Genomic DNA, 17,985 nt, shown 5'->3' with positions numbered 1-17,985 from the left:
CAGAGCTATTCCGCCTGGCCTTCAATTTGAATTCAGCCTGATCTTTTATTTCCCTTCTCTTCCCTTCCCCCTCCCTTTTATGAAGATCACCCGCTCTGAGACCCCACAGCTAATTCTCCCTTGGTCTCCTCGCTGACCCAAGTAGGACCAATTCAGCCAGCTAGCCCTGGGGATTGTCTAATGCTTATTTCTCCTAAATTGATTTTTGATTTTTATTGTTATTCATGTTTTTATACTGTATTTTATGCTGCTTTTATAATTAAGTGTTTTAAATTTATTGTTAGCAGCCCTGAGCCCGGTTTTTGAATTGGGAAGGGCAGGGTATAAATAAGTAAAAAATATTATTATTATTAAGAGCACTCTTCTCCTGTGGTTTCCACCTGCTGGCATTCAGAAGCATTACAGTCTCTGCACGTGGTGGCAGAGCAGAACCAATGACACTAGTAGCCACTGGCCCTCCATTAATTTGTCCAATTCCCCTTTAAAGCCACCCCAGTTGGTTCTAATGGTGTGTTGCATGAAGACCTACTTCCTTTTATCTAGCCTGAATCTTCCAACATTCAGCTTCAGTTACAGTGTTATGAGAGAAGCAGTGGTGTAGTGTGGTTTGCTGGCACCCGGGACAGGTGCGTGTAAGCACTGGGACAGGCATGGAGGGTGAATGAAGCCCACCGCACCAGACCAGCCCTTGCCACCGACACCACCGGGGCACCCCCCTGGAGCCAAGTGGGGCCACGCTGCGCCGCTTGCCCGACTGCGCAGGGGGGCCCCTGCCCAGCCAAGGCAGCCCTTGGCGGGCAAATCCCCCTGACGCCCACGGGCAGGGTGAGGAGGACACAACAGTCACGCAGCCTTCGATCCCAGCTGCACAAAGCAAGGGTGAGGCTGGGATCGAAAGGTGCGTGGTTGTTGCGTCCTTCTTACGCTGGCCCTGTGCCACTTTGCGAGGCTGGGATCTGATCTGAGTGATTTCACCCGGTGAATCATTCCGGTCAGATCTTAGCCTTGCAAAGCAGAGCAGGGCTGGCAGGATGGCGTGTGGAGCCAAATGCGCAGTGTCCCCTTAAAATATGTGCTCAGGGCCATTGCCCCGGCAGCCCCTCCTGCCGGGGGGGGGGCAGACATGGGACTTTTCCTATCTGATTATGCCATGCAAAAAGGCAACGTTTATAAACTTATATCATGCCATCACTCACATTTTCTCCAAACTGAAAAGTCCCAAGTCCTGCAAGCTTCCCTGATGCTAAGAAATTTCCTAGTAAGATGTCTGCTACTTCTTACAAGGAATCCAGGGTTTTGATGAAGTAATGAAGGGTGACGCATGTCCAGATTGGAGCAATATTTATAGCAGCAATATTTAACTAAAACTTCCTGTGGGAGCAAGGCTTCCCAGCTCTCCTCCCCTGTTGAGCCACCGCAATCTGGTCTGGGGTGTTGGAACCCCTCGAACAGATTTAGGGGGCAGGCGGAGGGGAGGGGGTGAAGTTCTGTTGCATAAGGAGAAATCCTTCCGCTGGTGTATCTAGTTCCTTAACCCAATATATTGGTCTAGGGTTTGGGTTTTTCTTGCAAAAAAAGAGGGTTCACTTTCTCCAAGAACTAGGCTTTTGACATAGTTCCCTTTTAAAGCAGAAAGGGACTTTTCGTTAAGAAAAGGGGATAAATGGTTGTAGCAATGCTACTCAAAGAAGAAGAAGATAGCAGCAATATAGCCGCCACTTCAACAATCAATATCGCAGGTTGGGACAACTGCAAAGGGATGTGTTATGGAAGCACTCGGGTGGAGGGGAATGGTTGTTACGTGTTTCGAATGCTTAGGGTGGTCTTGCCACTTATCTACACTACATCATTCATTAAAATGCTTTTAAAGCTGGCAGAGCCATGCTGGAGGAGTTTGGATGAGGGGGAAATGACCATCTTGCTGGCCTCTGCTAGCGAGGAGCATCCCAATTTGCCTGTCCATAAGGAAGGTGGAAGCTACTGCCAGTGCCATTCTTACTGGTAGCACCAACAGAACAACCCCAAAATGAGGGGTTTCAGGGGAGGGGAGGTTTCAGGGCTGGACTGGACTGACGCAGCATCTGCTACCTGCCATGCTGTCCTTGCTACTGCCACATGATGACAAGGGGCCTGATCCAGGCCCTCTCTGCTGCACCAGCCTAGAAGTGGTGCAGACTAACAAGTCCTCTTGCTGCTGGCCAGGTATTTGGATTGACCCTTGAGTGTATCTTCAAGCATATATGTGGATATATGACAATCGAAAGGCTCTCCTTAGGAGTAATTGCACATCCGTGTTAGACACAGCCTGACATTAGGGAAGTGTGACTGCCTGGAACCAATCCTTATAAATAATGTTTACTGTTCCTCATTGCCCTTATACAGTAATTGTGTAAGCTAAGCAGATGGCTGTGGTTCCTTTGAAAAAGACCCTTGGTTAATTTTTGTGTTGCGCATTATTGCTAGAGTCACTAAGTTTGTTGTTCATGGTGTTCCTTTTGGAAAACCCCTGGGCTTTTGAATAAAGGTACATAGAACAGACAACAGGGAAGTCATTGCTTGTCAACAATATGCTTCTCATAGCTGGAAAAAGATGCCATCAGATCATTGTGCAGCTGCTCATAAAAGCTGACCTTTGAAGTTTCCAAAGGGCCTCAGCCTAATATACCTGAAGGAGCATCTCCACCCCCATCATTCAGCCCAGACACTGAGGTCCAGCGCTGAGGGCTTTCTGGTGGTTCCCTCCCTGCGAAAAGTGAGGTTAACAGGGAACCAGGCAGAAGACCGTCTCAGTAGTGGCACCCGCCCTGTGGAATGCCCTCCCATCAGATGTCAAGGAAATAAGCAACTATCTGACTTTTAAAAGACATCTGAAGGCGGCCCTGTTTAGGGAACTCTTTAATGTTTGAAGTTTTATTCTGTTTTTAGTGTTCTGTTGGGAGCCACCCAGAGTGGCTGGGGTATAAATATTCTTATTATTATTAATCGGTAAGGTGTTTTGGGGTTTTTTAACGGAGAAGTGACCCGTCACCTGAACCCCAACTCTTAAGTTGTGCAGCCCGGTGAAAACTAGGATTCCTTAACCTGGTGTGCTTTCAAAATCCTCTCCTGCTATTGTTGTCTTTCATCTGTGCTGTCCCAAGCCAGAAAATGCTTCCCACAGGTGCTTCAAAGTGTCCGCTTGTGCGAGATTAGGTGAAGCAGAAAGTGCATAAGAAACTTGTGTTGAACGGTTGTATCCACATGCTCAGGCAGAAATGACAGACTCAGAAACGCCTCCGATGAAACAGAAGCCTAGAGAGTTGGCACGCAACTACTTCCAGCTGCTGAGACCTGAGGGCTGCATCCCCCTCTTACAAAGGAGGAACAGCTGGAACAGAGAGGGAGTTGATGGAGAAGAACTTCAGCTCTCCTTCCTCACCTCCCCATGTGCTACTGCTGTTGTTCATCATCATTGCTGCAGGCCAGAAACTGACGAGAAGGGGAGGAAGGGAAAGCGAGGAATTCTTTTCCTCCCTTGGATATTAATCCAAGGAAGCAAAGAATTTGGCCTCTGACAAAGTGCCAGGGAGGGTCAGGAGCTGCCGTGGTTCATTGGGTTCACCAGGACTTGAGACATGTGATTTGGCTCTTAGGATTTGTTCCCACAAGATGTCATGATAGCTACCAACTTGGATGGCTTTAAAAGAGGATTAGACAATTCATGAAGGATAAGGGCTTAGCCATGATGGCATTAGGATGGGCGATATATCATCCAAACCGGTTTGAAGTCCATATTGTGATACCTGTTTCGTAATTTTTGTCCTCGCCAATATATGGCGAATCATGGTGTGTGTTAGAGCTGGGTGATGTATCATCCAAAACCTGTTTGAAGTCATGACACCTGTTTCATAATTTTGGTTGATATATCGTGAATTGTGGTGTGTGTGTGTATCTGCTGTGCAAAAATCGCAATGTGGGGAAAACCATGAAGCCAGCCAATGCTTCTCTCGATTCCTGCAGACCCTGTTAACTCTGCTAGCTCAGCTCTCTCCTGCCTCATGCAGGGGGGCAGCGAATCACAAGACCAGGCACCGGCAAAAATCACGATACAAGGAGAAATCTTATTTCAGACACCTGATATATTGGTATATCACAGTGCTTAGCTGGTGATATATAACTATGTTGAAAACCAGATATCGCCCAGCCCTAGGCTCCAGTCCTGTACACAATAGGCAATATTCTGCCAACTGTTAGCACAATGATTCCCTCCAGTACAATGGGACTTCCTCTCTTCCCCATGCATACTCTGTGTGCCCTCCCCAAATCTGCTTGGGGGGGGGATTGGAAACCCCGGAAACCAATTTGAGGAGGTCTAGTGGGAGCAGGAGGGGGGGGGGGAGTTCTGTATAAGCAGAATTCCTTGTACTATCAGAACCTAGTGCTACTTTGAATACAACCCAGTGGCTCTTACTTCTGAGTAAACATGTACAATGAATGCTCGGGTTGCAAACGTGATCCATGCGGGATGCACGTTCACAACCTGCAGTGTTCACAACCCGCGTCTGCACGTCTGCGCATGCAAGGGTTGCGATTCGGCGCTTCTGCACATGCGCGACTGCCAAAACCCAGAAGTAACCTGTTCCGGTACTTCTGGGTTTCGGCAGTCTGTAACCTGAAAAAACGCAACCCGAATCGTCTATAACCTGAGGTATGACTGTACAAGATTGTGCTGTTAGTCCCCCACATCTGTTCATTCCAGCAAAAAATAATAATGCATCATGTGACTCCACTCATCATGTTTTTCAGCTGCAAGTTGCATTGGCTGCATTTGGATGGTCACAATCTCGGTTTGATAAGATGAGACATGGTTGAATCTTAAGTGCCCCCATGCAGCTGCTTTGCTCTTCCCTTCGAGGAAAAGAGAAGTTAACTCAGCTATTATAACAACGGACGTTTAATGCATAAATTGATGTACATATCTACGCATGTACACATACATTTCGAGGAAATTAAGGGCAGGGAGATTCAGAGAAATGGTACACAAAGTCACAGAATGTATGTGATGTACTCGGATAACCCCTTGAAGTGCTGACCAGCAACACAATTTTCTGTAGTTTTTAAAAAGACAGTGCTGAAGTGCACAAAGATGATCAGCAATTCACATGCTGCAGCGCTGACAAAAACCAGAAGTGTCAGCCCGATTTAGCTCCGAAGCACCATTGCTTCCTCATATATTTCTAAAAGCGGAATTAAGTGGAAAGTGCAAAATTGCAGGCAGTTCAGAAGAACAGTTTCCCATCTTCATTTTATCTCTTCAGTCTGTAACAGTCACCTCAGTAAGATCCTTGGTTTGAAGATCCAAATCTCCTTGGAATAGCAGAAAGACAAAGAACTTTAGACAAATGATAAACGGGAAAAGCCTTTGTCTCTTTTTCTTTAACCAGATGTTCCAGAGTCCCCCAAATTCAAGGTTCCATCTTTGTGTTTGGTACATATGACATTTCATAATTCAGAAACTGACACAGGGAGAACCCCCAGTTTCTCAGATTGATGGACCGTGAGTAATTTCTGGTCACATCTGTAGTTTTCAGGTTTGACACAGGAAATAGCGGGGGTGGGGGTGGGAATTGTTCTGAGAGAAGCTTAAATAGTGAAGAGAGATGAGGATTACCATTCCTTTTCACAAACTGAATCACAGATTTGAACACACACTTTCAGTCCTTGAAGTAAATCTAGTATGCCTTTCCTTTCTCCCTTGAGAAGGTGAGTGGACTGAACAGATTGATAGTTTGGATGGAAACAATGCCATGGATTTCAGAAGCAATAACATCACCATGGATATATTATGCAACACTTTGCTATACATGGAGGTCCAGCCAAGGGCCTTCTGGCGGTTCCCTCACTGCGAGAAGCGAAGTTACAGGGAACCAGGCAGAGGGCCTTCTCGGTGGTGGCGCCCGCCCTGTGGAACAGCCTCCCATCAGATGTCAAGGAAATAAGCAACTATCTGACTTTTAGAAGACACCTGAAAGCAGCCCTGTTTAGGGAAGCTTTTAATATTTGTTGAAACATTGTATTTTAATACTCTGCTGGAAGCCTCCCAGAGTGGCTGGAGAAACGCAACCAGATGGGCGGGGTATCAATAATAATAATTGTTGTTGTTGTTGTTGTTGTTGTATGAACTGGCCAGTATGTAAATACTTTTATAAACAGAGAAGCAGCTAAATAGCATTAGGATGGGCCAGATGGCGATACCAATCCTACGGCCAATTTAGGAGGCAAATTCACCTCTGAGTGGGCAATTGAGATTATGAGAAGGCATATCTCAGTCAAGCGCTTCAGTTCATAAGAATAACTAGGGCCAATTCACACACTTACCAGAAAAGACCCCTTCTTTTGTTTATACAACTTTTTTGCCTCTCAAAGTGGTTCACATTTTTTTAAAACAACAACCACCACAAAGTGGTGAAATAAAAAATAAAACTCGAATGGAAAAGGAGCAGAGTTGAAAACCTTCCATCTTCTTTTAACAACCATTAGAAGCCGTGTGGAATAAGAACATTAGCCTGGCTCAACACCATCAGGGATGGAGCTAGTCTCACCTCCTGAGGGAGTGAATTACACAACTTGGGTTCTGCCACAAAAAAGGTCCTATCTTACATTCCCGCCCTCCGCAACCAAACATCTTTTGGTGGTGGTGGGATATACAACATGAAGGTGTGGAGAGAGCTTGTAACATGAGATGTGGGTTTCATATGATTTGTGTAATCATTCTGGCCCCCAAAAGGGAGAAATAGCACACAAATCCACATGTACACAGCTTGAGTTTCATTTTACCTTATGCACATTCATGCTCCATGTGTGAGGAGAAACTGTAGGTAGGATACATATGGGTATTGCCTGATTCGTGGACCCAAATCCAATTTGAAACCCAAACTTGGAGCTCCACAGTTATTTACAAATAAGCATATACAGGTACACAACACACAAACTAACACAGACCTTTTCCTTCCAGTAAGATTCAGTGTGGTGCAGTGGAAGCATACTGGATTATGACTGGTTTGAGTGAGATTCAAATCTCCGCTTAGCCGTAAAGTTCACTGGAGATTTGCTTAAAGCTGCAGGTGTGGTTTTTAAATTTTATTTTTTAAAAAATGTACCAGAGAATTATATCAAAATTACATACTCTTTAAAAACTGTCGGGGTTTTCTTCGTTTTCCTGGGAAGAAATATGAAAAGCAAACAAAATGTTGGTAGGTGTTTACCTAGAAACATGCAAGATTATACAAAGAGAGCTTCCGAGCTTGGCATTTTGCAAGCAACGCGAGCTAAGGTTACCAGATTTTTTTCAAAGAATTTGGCAACACTTTTTTTTAAGGGGGCAGAGTTAATATTATTATTATTTTAAGAAGTAATATCTTCTCTTCTGTGGTCTCCTCTGTTGCGTGGCCTTCCTCTGGGCTTCTCTCTTGGAGCACTAGACGCCATGGAGTAGGCTTGGGTCGGGCCTGGGCTCAGCCACATGTCCTTGCCCTCCCAGTGCTCTCCTACCTCTCCTCCTCAGCAGCAGTGGCGCTGCAAGGTCAGGGCTCCCCTCTTTTCTCTCCTTCTCCTTTCTCTCTCTTCTTTCTCCTCTCCTCCTTCTCCCTGCGTCAGCTCCAGAGTTTTCCTGGCACTGGATCATCGGTTTGCAGTTGGCCGGGTGCTCTCGCTCCCGGCTCGATTTGGGTCATAGGGGGGTCAGTGGTTCCCCCAGTTGACGCGCCAGGCATCCCCAGTTCCCCCTTGGCAGTGGTGGTGGCAGTGGCAGTCTCAGCAGCCCAGAGTCAGCCTGGTAGCGCAGTTGGCTCTGGCTGGCTTCAGGAGCTGCTCACTGCCATGGCACCCGCCATTTTGCCTCGCCGGAAGTCCCCATATGATGTGTCTTGTGCCGTTGAACCAACCACGCAACATTCATTCCCTACTAATAAATCTACAACACTTAAAATATAAATCCAGGGACATTAAATGAAATCCGGGGACATTCTGGGGATGGATTTTGTCCAGGGGCAGATTTATAAATTCGGGGACTGTCCCCGAGAAACGGGGACTTCTGGTAACTATACGCTAGCAAATCTATCATCGTGCTAAAACATCAGTGAAGCTGTAAATCCCCACAATAGGAAGTATCTGTTCTTAGATATTTCCTGTTATCTATTGCTAGAGAAATCTGGAAATGCCCCAAAGCACTTTCGGTTTTATTAACACTCCAAGTACTATCGCACAAAAGGAGAAGGCAGAAGAGGAGGAGGAGGAGATCCTAAAACCAATTGTGGCTAAGAAGTTCCATTGAAAGCCAAGAGTCTGGAAATAGCCATTATTAAGTTGGAGCGCCGGAAACAGCGTTTGCGCATGAGTGCACGCGCACTCCCGGCCCCCTGGGGCGTCTGCGGGACTGTGAACCGGCCCAAGCCACAAAAACTTTGCCGAGCCCTGCTCTAGTCAATCCCATTGCGGCTGCTTAGGTAGAAAGGGAGAACAGAGGACGACACAATACAAGTGCCCCAGTCTCTGCTTGTCTCTTTACACTGCCAGCCTTGCCACCCCCTTGCCTCTTGCCCTGGTGTTTTTCTGCTGGGTATTGTAGGCAGTCCTGGGACTGCACCATGACTCAACAGGAGATCTGACTTCTGAATCTTTACCTGCAAATGTGTCTGCTTGCAACACAGAGAGACACAGACACAGAGAGATGTCAGCAGGCAGAGAAAGGAGACAGATGCATTTTGATTAAGTTCTCTCTGGGACCAGAGGGAGAACTACTGTATGGAGCTGAGCCATTGCTAGGTTTTGCAATGTATCTTTTTTTTTTTTGGAGTTGTTTTCTAACGTTTAAATATTTAGGACTCCCCCACCCAACCCCCACAGTAAAGCTTTAAAACTCATTTCTTGTGGTAAATAAAATTCATTTCTGCACAAGATCTGGGAGTTTCGTTGCACAACTCTAACAACCAGAAGCAAACAAGGGCTGGCCCATACTTCTGTGTGTCCTACTGCTTCCCTCCAGAGAAACCAGCTCTTTGCTGACTATGGAACCAATGGCAATAGGGTTTTCCACGGAATGCTGTTTGTTCCAATTCAGCGGTAAAGAGTGGGTTTTCCCAGGGAAATCTGCGAGGCAAAGGCAAAATCGCTTGGACCTATACTTTCTAGGCAAAGGGACAAGTAGAAGTGTGGACAACCCCCAAATTGGGTGGTGCTCCCCTAATTCATAAACAGAATAGACACATTTAATTTCAGTGTCTGTATGACTAAAGTTAATTGTTTATTAGCTTTGATGATTTATACTCCACCTTTTGATTGAGATATCTCCAAAGCGGCTTGCAGTGGATTGTAAATATATAGCAAAACCCACACATACAGAAATAACCCCAAGAGCCCGAGTCTTGCCATAGTCTCTCACCTTTTCGGGTACTCAGCTTTGTTCTTGACTTGCTCCTTTGGACTTTAATGGCAATTGCTATTAGTAAAAATAATGCCAGCAGACAAATTGGTAGGATGAATGAGATGGGAGATTTCCCCCCGTTATGTGCTGGAGATGTTTTATCTGTAAACAAGAAAATTAAAATATGTATATTATCCGGCACACAATCTGATACATTGCCCAAAGAAGCAGAATATAATTAATTTGGAATTTTTAAAAAATCTGTTTTCATAATTCTCCCTGCAATTGAAGCTGTTTCTTGTACGGACAGCTAGATAACACTACAAAAATCACCAGGTGCAGTGATGCTACCAAGAGCATCCATTGGTACATCTTGGTGATAGTGCACATTGGTATTTAACTCACCCTTGGGACCAGCTGATTGTAGGGGCGTGCTACAGATTAATGTGAAACCACACAAGTTTTTACCTTGCAAAACCACTGATTTGTGGGCTGATGTCTCCTGATTCAGTTCCTGATTCCAGAATGCACAGCTGTAGTTTCCAGGAGTGCTTGGTCTGACTCTCAGGATACTGGTTATGTTGAAAAGTCCATCCCTTGTCATTTCAAATGTAGTGTTTGCATGTATGCTGGCATTCAGATCCCTCTCATAGTGCCAAGAAACTTCAGCCAGAGGGTACCCTTCTGAATGGCAAGCTAAGATCAAGTCTTCTTCCTCTCTTCTTTCCTGTAGATTGATTCTTTTGTAGGGTGCTGCAAGAAGTGGAGGACAGTATCACAGAGCGCTTTGCAATATTTTGGTGGCACTTTCCCTGTTTCTCTTCCTTTTGGTTGATTTACACAACCATCATATAAGAGAAGATCCATGCTTTGAACTAAGCAAGAAGGGACATTGCATACATCTTGCATTTAATGTGCACATCTTTAAAATACGTTGGAAGAAACAAACCAGGAGATTTAGTTCAGGCATAGCAAGAAGCCAAGGCTTTCTACTTTGCTTATCCTGCCTGGGCCAGGAGGTTAGCAGGGGGTTAGTTTTCCTGACGGGAAACAGGAATGCAAACTCTGCATACTTCTCTCAAACCTAGAGACACATACAGTACTAACACTGCAATTCCAATAACACACACATGTTGAAAGTTGCAGCACATGCAGAAGCCACTCTTTTTTCTTCTCCAAATTCTCACATAAATAACTGCAAATAATTAACTTTTTTTTTAAAAGACAGGAAAGAAGTATAGTTAACTTTTTTCAAAAGACAGGAAAGATGTAGATCTAGTGGAACAACCACCATTGCATACAGCTGTATACACATAGGAGCCCTTTTCTGTGAGTTCAAAGCTGTGGAAAGTGTTAATCAGTTCCTTTGTTAAGAAACAAAGGATTAAAATGACAGAGTGTGTTCAGCATTCTTGCCTCCAGAGGAAACTAAGGCTGCAAATCATTCTCTTAGATTCTCACTGCTTGGGTGCAATAATACAGTATTACAATATATATATTGTAAGTTCTGCAGCTACCAACCTTCAACTTCCAAAGTAATGTACTTGTAGTCTGCTCCCTCGTATTTAACAACACAGATGTAATCTCCTGCATCTGTGAGCTTTATGTTGGTGATAGACAGCAAAGAAAGTCCTTTGTCTAACTCCTCACGTGACAATGACGCTCTCCCATGATAATCAGAATCCTGATGGGTGAGGTCTTCTTGGCCATTGTTGAGCTTGTAGACTTCTTTGTCCCCCAGTGACAGCTTTCTTTGCCACGAGACACTTAGTCCCATCAAATTTAATGGGGAATGGACTGGAAAGCGACATCCCATAATCACATCACTCCCGTACTCCGCAGTGTAACGTGGCTGAAGAACTTTGACTGTGAATAAAGCTGAGAGGTTGAAACAAAGCATGAGTATCTTATCATGCAAGCACCAGGATTTATGTGGAACAGAAGAAGTCCAGTAAGTCTGATATCAACAGTGTGTGGATTTCTGGTTGGCATGTCTTCTTCTTGTTCACAACTTACTGACATGACTGCTTTCTACATGGAGGAATCAAGTAGGTTAGCCCCTTTCCATGCCAATGTCACCACACTACAGTGAAAAGGAAATGAAGAATTGGGCCCTTTAAATGAGTTTCTGTAAAAACATGCCATGATTTGCTGCCATTTTTAAAGAAAGTATTTGAGTAAAGAAAGTATTTTCACACAACCAGGATCAAACTTTAAACTCCCATAAGACCAATTTCATGCATATTCAGTAACTATGCATTTAACGCATTCAGGATGCTTATAGAGAGACGGGAGAAGATTGTAGACATCTTCTTTCTTTGTTGGACACATAGGAGCCAACCTTTCGCCTGCCCTCCCCCCAAAAAGATGATGGGTATTGTCATTCAACAGATGTGCGACATGCTGTGCCATGTGATCGATTTTGCAGGGCAGGGCTCAAGTGGGCCCTCCAAAAATTTAATTCACATTGGCACTCCTAGTTGGACGATTGTCTAGCCCAGGGGTCCTTCTCACACCACCTTCCCTGAACCACTCTGTGAGGCTGGGCTCACGTGCGTGTCCTGGGCCCCATGAGGACACATTCCATTGCTGTTACTACAGACCAAAGGGACAACCCATTTGGGACACCAAACTGACGGAGACCTGAGTAAGAGCATCTCAGGGCTCAGGAATATTTCCTGCGGACTGCAAAGGTGCAAGGAAAGTGCCCAGCAGCCAAGAATTGCAATCCACCATCCACAATGGCTGAATATTCGTTAATGGTAGACTTTTTCTGACCCTGGCACTCAGGAACGTGTGACCCACCCAACCCTTCCAGGTAGCTCTGAAGCTCTTAGACTTCAAATCCAAAGGGAAATGTACAACTCTTTGAGGATTTCATTGTAAACCTGCCCAAATGAAAGCTCTCACCTGCAATCATATGAAGCTGGATTTCCAGTAGCACAACTGGCAGCAGTTTGGACATTTGCCTAGACATATCTGAAAAGCAATGTTGACATGATAAACATCCTACATTGTGGCATATAAACAACTGCTCTGCCAAAGAATGCATGTCTTTATGATTCAGTAATATACCCCTAAAAGAAGAGAATTCGACAGCTGAGATACATGTTTTGAACCTGACATTCTCTGTTTTAAACTGTACTTTCTATGATGTATTAAGTATTAGTTTTATCTGATTTTAAATTGCCTCATTGCTTTGCTGTAACCCCTTCCGGGTGGGTAAGAAACACAATACACATGGCTCACAATTTGAAAAAGAACTTTTACAAAATATGGATAAACTTTTGTCTAAAATGTATAACTTTCTACTAGAATGGGCAACAAAAGCTGAGCTGGTTAAAGCTTCAATGACACACTGGGCAATAGATATAGGACACAATATAGAGCTCAACCTCTAGGAGAAACTCTGGAAAAGCGACCTGAAATTTACTGCATGTTATTCATTGAAAGAGAATTACCTGAAAATGATTAATAGATGGTACTTAACTCCGAGTAGGTTGGCTAAGATTGATGAAACAGAATCAGATATGTGTTGGAAGTGTAAAGAAACAGAGGAAATGTTTTTTCTCATGTGGTGGACATGTAAAAAGGTAAAAGTGCATTGGGAAATGATTTATAATGAATTGGAAAAAAAATGTTTAAAATTACTTTGCTCCCCAAAACAGAGTCCTTTTTGTTGGGGATAACCCAGACTGAAATTCCTAGGTGTCAGAGAAAATTATTTATGTATGCAACAACTGCGGCCCATATTTTGTTAGCCCCAAAATGGAAAGTGAGCAAAGTCCCAACTAAAGAGGACTGACAGCTTAAATTGACAGAATATGCACAACTTGCAGATTTAGCATACAGAATAAGAGAGCAAGAAGAACATACATATAAAGAAGAGCGGAAAACATTTATTGAATATATGGAAAATAACTGTATACAGCTGAAAACACTGGCAGCATTGAGATAAATTCAACAGAGCAAATAATTTTTGTTGGATGTAAAAGCTGATTTGAATGGTTATAGTAAAATATGCAGGGATGCATGACAGGTAAAATGAACCATGGAAAGAGAAGAAGTCATTGTTCCATAAAATTTGCAATTTAAGTAATAAGGTGCCAAAGTTGCTAGACTCTCCCCCCCCCCAAGCTCCATGAACACATACTTGACTAACTCCAAGACGGCATCAGTTTGTATGCTTTATGCAGCCTTCCAAGAAGAACTGTTCTAACCAACAGGAACTGATCTAGCTGCGTTACAACTGGAGATGTCAGCTAGTATAGGGCGTAACAACCAGGAATGGACGAATCAGCCTATTTTTCATCCATATCACTCGCATATGTGTTTAGTTGTAAGTCTGTCTCATCCCATAGCCCCATTAATCAGCATGTGTTTGTGTGTGTGATCTCTCTCACACAAAAATCACACTTAAATATGTACAGTCGTACCTCGTTTTGTGGCCAGGATCCATTCCGGAGCCCTGGCCACTAGCCGAAAAGGTCTGCACATGCGCATGGAGTGGTTTAAGCTTCTGCGCATGTGCAAAGCACAATGTAGCGCTTCTGTGCATGTGTGAGCGGCAAAACCGGAAGTAACCCATTCCAGTACTTCCAAGTTTGCCGCGGACATTCACTAGAATGGATGTTTGCTGAGGTATTACTGTACTTTAAACTTAACTTTCTATATACCGTATTTTTCCATATATAAGACACTCCTCCCATGTATAAGCTGACCCCTAATTTTCTGGAACCCCAAATTAAGAAAACAACATTTTAAAATAGTTAGGGTTGCCGTATTTCAAGAGCCAGAACCCGAACCCTTGTGCATTCACCATCCGTGTATAAGACGACTCCCAATTTTTGACTATTTTTTAAGCAAAAAACCCATCATTTTATACACGGGGAAATACGATCTTTCTTTTTTTTTTTTTTTGAAACATTTCTCTCTCAAAATATACATTTTAAAATGCATTTTGATATTGGTTTTGAGCCAAGAACCAACAACAGTGGTGTGGTCTCGGACAGGGGAGATGCAAAGAAACCAATTTGGAGGCTGAACCCTCACCACCACTGCAAGGGGCACCAATATTCGGGGCCAAAAGGATGAGATCTATTTTACATTTTCCACCTTAATGCTACACCCGATATTTGCCATCTGAGGTAGGATCTTCAGAGCACATCCTGATCAGGCTACCTTGCGCTGAAACCAAGGAAATGCAGGACTGAGCTACGCTCATTTTCAATAGTTAGCATTAATTAATTAATTAATCTTAATTATATCATGAGCCTGCCCCATATCTTCTCCAGATGCAGCTTCTGCACATGCTGAGAAGCGCACATTCCTTGACTCAAATATGCTGCCATGAATGATAAAAAGAGAGAGAGCAGGCCAAGTAAGATTGGAAACTCATTTTTTTCACCTCGACCTCTGCTTTGAATTGCCCAACCTATGCTTCATGCAAATTCCCCACAGGGAACAGAGGGGACAACCCAAAAACAGTATAGATCTCACTCAGGAATTTGCCCACTGTTCTTACTTGTCACTTTTGAGTTTAAGGGTAAAAAGGAGAAAGGAGGAGGAAAGGAGAACTCCAACCAGGAGTTCTGCTGACTTTGCTGCCACCAACTCCCCTGACCTATCCCCATCAGCATAGGTGCCCCCATGAAGGAGCCGGGCACCCACAAATTTTGGTGCCAGGGCCATGCATGCTGCATAGCAACCACGGCTGTGGGCACCCACAATCATGGGGCCAAATTGGCACTCCTGCCCATCAGCACAGAACCTCTACTGCTTGGAGAATACCACTGCTTCCCCTACCTTTTCTGAGCCGCTGTTGTGAGGCACCAGATTCCCATGCGCACAGCCCATGCTGCTGCAGATGTGTGCAGCAAGTCTTGAACTGGCCAGGTGGAACATTTAACATGGACAGCGGTCTGCAGCTTTACCTGGATATGTTGTTCTGCACAGCTAGCTTATTAATTTATCACCTTTGTACCTTGCCGTTCCATAAACAATGCTGACAACATGGCCGACAACAATAAAAAACCCAATTAAAAATGTACTCTGTGTGTGTGAGTACACACACACATACACACACGACAACAATAAAGCTGTCATGGGATAAAGAACATTTGTTATGGGATAGTCTAAAAACTGGGAAGGAGGGGCAGACTTTGGACTTTGTTGGTTTTTTGGGACTTTGTTGGGATTTTTTTTTACTACCACGCTGTAGTCTACCAATGGGAAAGAGCAGACATACACTAGGAATTAAGGAAGATGCCCTGGGCACAAACTCAGGGCAAAAAGTTGTGATCAGTAGCAGAACCACAGGTCCTTTCCACCGCAGTCTACTCCTGATCATAGGGTTCTGTTGTGGCTGTGTACACCAACTTCAAAGCATATTCCAAATAAGTACACACTATTCTAGGGTTGCCATATTTTGAAGAGCAAAGAAGAGCCCTGGGGCGGGGGGCCGAGAGGGATGTGGGAGAGAAGATGCTTGCCTAGATAGCCCTATAATGCCTGTGTACTGGAAGAAGCAAAGATCACCATGAAGCAATGATTCTTCAACATCAACTTCGTTGGACTGGTCATGTTGTTTGGATGCAATGATTCTTCAACATGGTCATGTTGTTTGGATGTATGATTATCGTCTTCCAAAGCAACTACTCTACTCTGAACTTAAAAATGAAAAGCGTAATGCTGGTGGTCAACAAAAGAGGTTTAAAGACTCTCTCAAGGCAAATCTTTAAAAATGTAGTATAAACACTGACAGCTGGGAAACACTGGCCTGCGAACGCACCAATTGGAGAACAGCCTTTACCAAAGGTGCCTTGGACTTTGAAGAAGCTCGAACTCAGGACAAAAGGGAGAAGCGTGCTAAGAGGAAGGCACGTTTGGCAAACCCTCACAGTGATCAACTCCCACCCGGAAACCTACCGGTATGTCCCCACTGTGGAAGAATGTGTGGGTCCAGAACTGGCCTCCACAGTCTCTTACTGACTCACTTTTAAAACCGTGTTTATGGAATGACTATTTTACTCGGCTACGAGTGATCGCCAAAGAAGAAGAAAGATGGCTTGATCCTGGCAGGATCCTTGTTATGGACCTATGGGCTCAGCCCAGAAGCCTTAACCAGTGTGTCATGTTGGCTCTCAGCTTCATTATCGAGATAATCCTCTAAGGCCCTGTCCCCCCTCCATCTTAAGCACAGTATGTGTGTCATGGGATGGGGGCTTTCTGATGTTGACGACAAGAAAGGAACTTCAGCTTCATCACAGTACTCCTTTTGATGAGCAGGTTCCCCCTCCAGCATATGACTTCGAGTTTATTGTTGTTTTAGCCTTATTGTAGGCATTTGATTGTTTGATGTTGTTTTAATTTCCTATCATGTTGTTTGCTACCTTGATTTATTTTTCTTTTATGGAAAAGCAGGAGACAACTGTTGAAAATAAGTAAAAGAATAACCAAACACACATGTCTGAATCAGCTCTTGTCCAATTTAACACTCCCGGAATGGCAATTCCCAAGCACACACATGCTCCCTTTAGTACCAAAGAAAAAAATAAGGACGTTTTGGCAAATTCCAAAAATCCACCAGGACAGAAATTTTACTCCTGGAAAAGAGGACATGTCCTGGAAAAAGAGGACATATGGCAACCCTACATCCCCCCCCCTAGAATACTGGGCCCTGTACTTTACCCCTCACAAAGTTAAAATTCCAACCATCCCTTAACAAACTACAGTGCCCATAATTCTTTGAGGGAAATAATGTATTTTAATGGTATAATGGACACACATCCCTACTTTAGATTGGGGGGAGGCTGTTAGACAACTGGGGGTCTGATCTACTGCAAATCACCTAGAGATCTACCAGTGGATTCTGATCTAGCTTCTGCCCACTGTATAATGTCAATAAACACATAAAATTTTACACACACACACACACACACACACACACACACACACACACACACACGTTGCTTTCCTTGTTTAAAGATTTGGCCATGATAAATCTCCACCAATTCCCTTCACATCTCATGTTTTCCAAGAAAGCTGCCTGACAATCCAGACAAATTATTTGTTCTAGAGCATATTAGAAATACTGATGTTCTGTATCAGAATTATATTCACCTCAAGATTTAAGGCCGATCTCCTTCACAGTGGAATTTGTTGTCCCAGGCAAAAGCGTGCCTCCTTGATGTATGTGCCTTGAGACAGCCAGCGAGGAACAAGGTATCATGCTTCATTGCCAGAGTCTTCTCTCATGAATAAAATGCTGAACTCCAATAACTAGCTTTTCTGAAGAAAGTGGTTGGATAGATGCCAGCCTTCTTTCGGGAAATGAAGTGCTTGTGGTTTCTCTTTCATTGTCACTGTTGCGGGCTGTACTTTTGTATTTAGTTGTTCTGCATTCTAAAAGCAAAACAAAGCAGCTGCATACTGTACTTCCTTGTGTACTAGGTCATGGCAATACATCTGACCTACATCTTTCTGCAGCAGGAGCACTGCTTTGTTTGAAAATAACAGCAAGCTGACAGCTCTTCAGCACCCTGAATGAAGAAGAAGAAGAAGAAGAAGAAGAAGAAGAAGAAGAA

General features: G+C 44.0%; 1 protein-coding gene across 1 annotated transcript; it reads right to left on the bottom strand.

Annotated features, from left to right (window-relative positions):
- Nucleotides 1–4,917: 4,917 nt before the first annotated feature.
- Nucleotides 4,918–17,682, bottom strand: LOC308577238 (programmed cell death 1 ligand 2-like). The gene is made up of 7 exons (XM_081177279.1): nt 17,522–17,682; nt 12,311–12,379; nt 10,922–11,278; nt 9,869–10,153; nt 9,419–9,562; nt 7,166–7,198; nt 4,918–5,346 (listed from the first exon to the last, which is right to left on the bottom strand). Exons 2-7 carry the CDS (start codon nt 12,375–12,377, stop codon nt 5,294–5,296), a joined length of 939 nt encoding a protein of 312 aa, XP_081033405.1. The 5' UTR covers nt 12,378–12,379; nt 17,522–17,682; the 3' UTR covers nt 4,918–5,293.
- Between the last annotated feature and the right edge of the window lie 303 nt (nt 17,683–17,985).

This window comes from Podarcis bocagei (assembly GCF_964188305.1).
Source record: "Podarcis bocagei genome assembly, chromosome: 17".
Lineage (NCBI taxonomy): Eukaryota > Metazoa > Chordata > Lepidosauria > Squamata > Lacertidae > Podarcis > Podarcis bocagei.
This window is presented reverse-complemented; position numbering and strand designations above follow the sequence as displayed.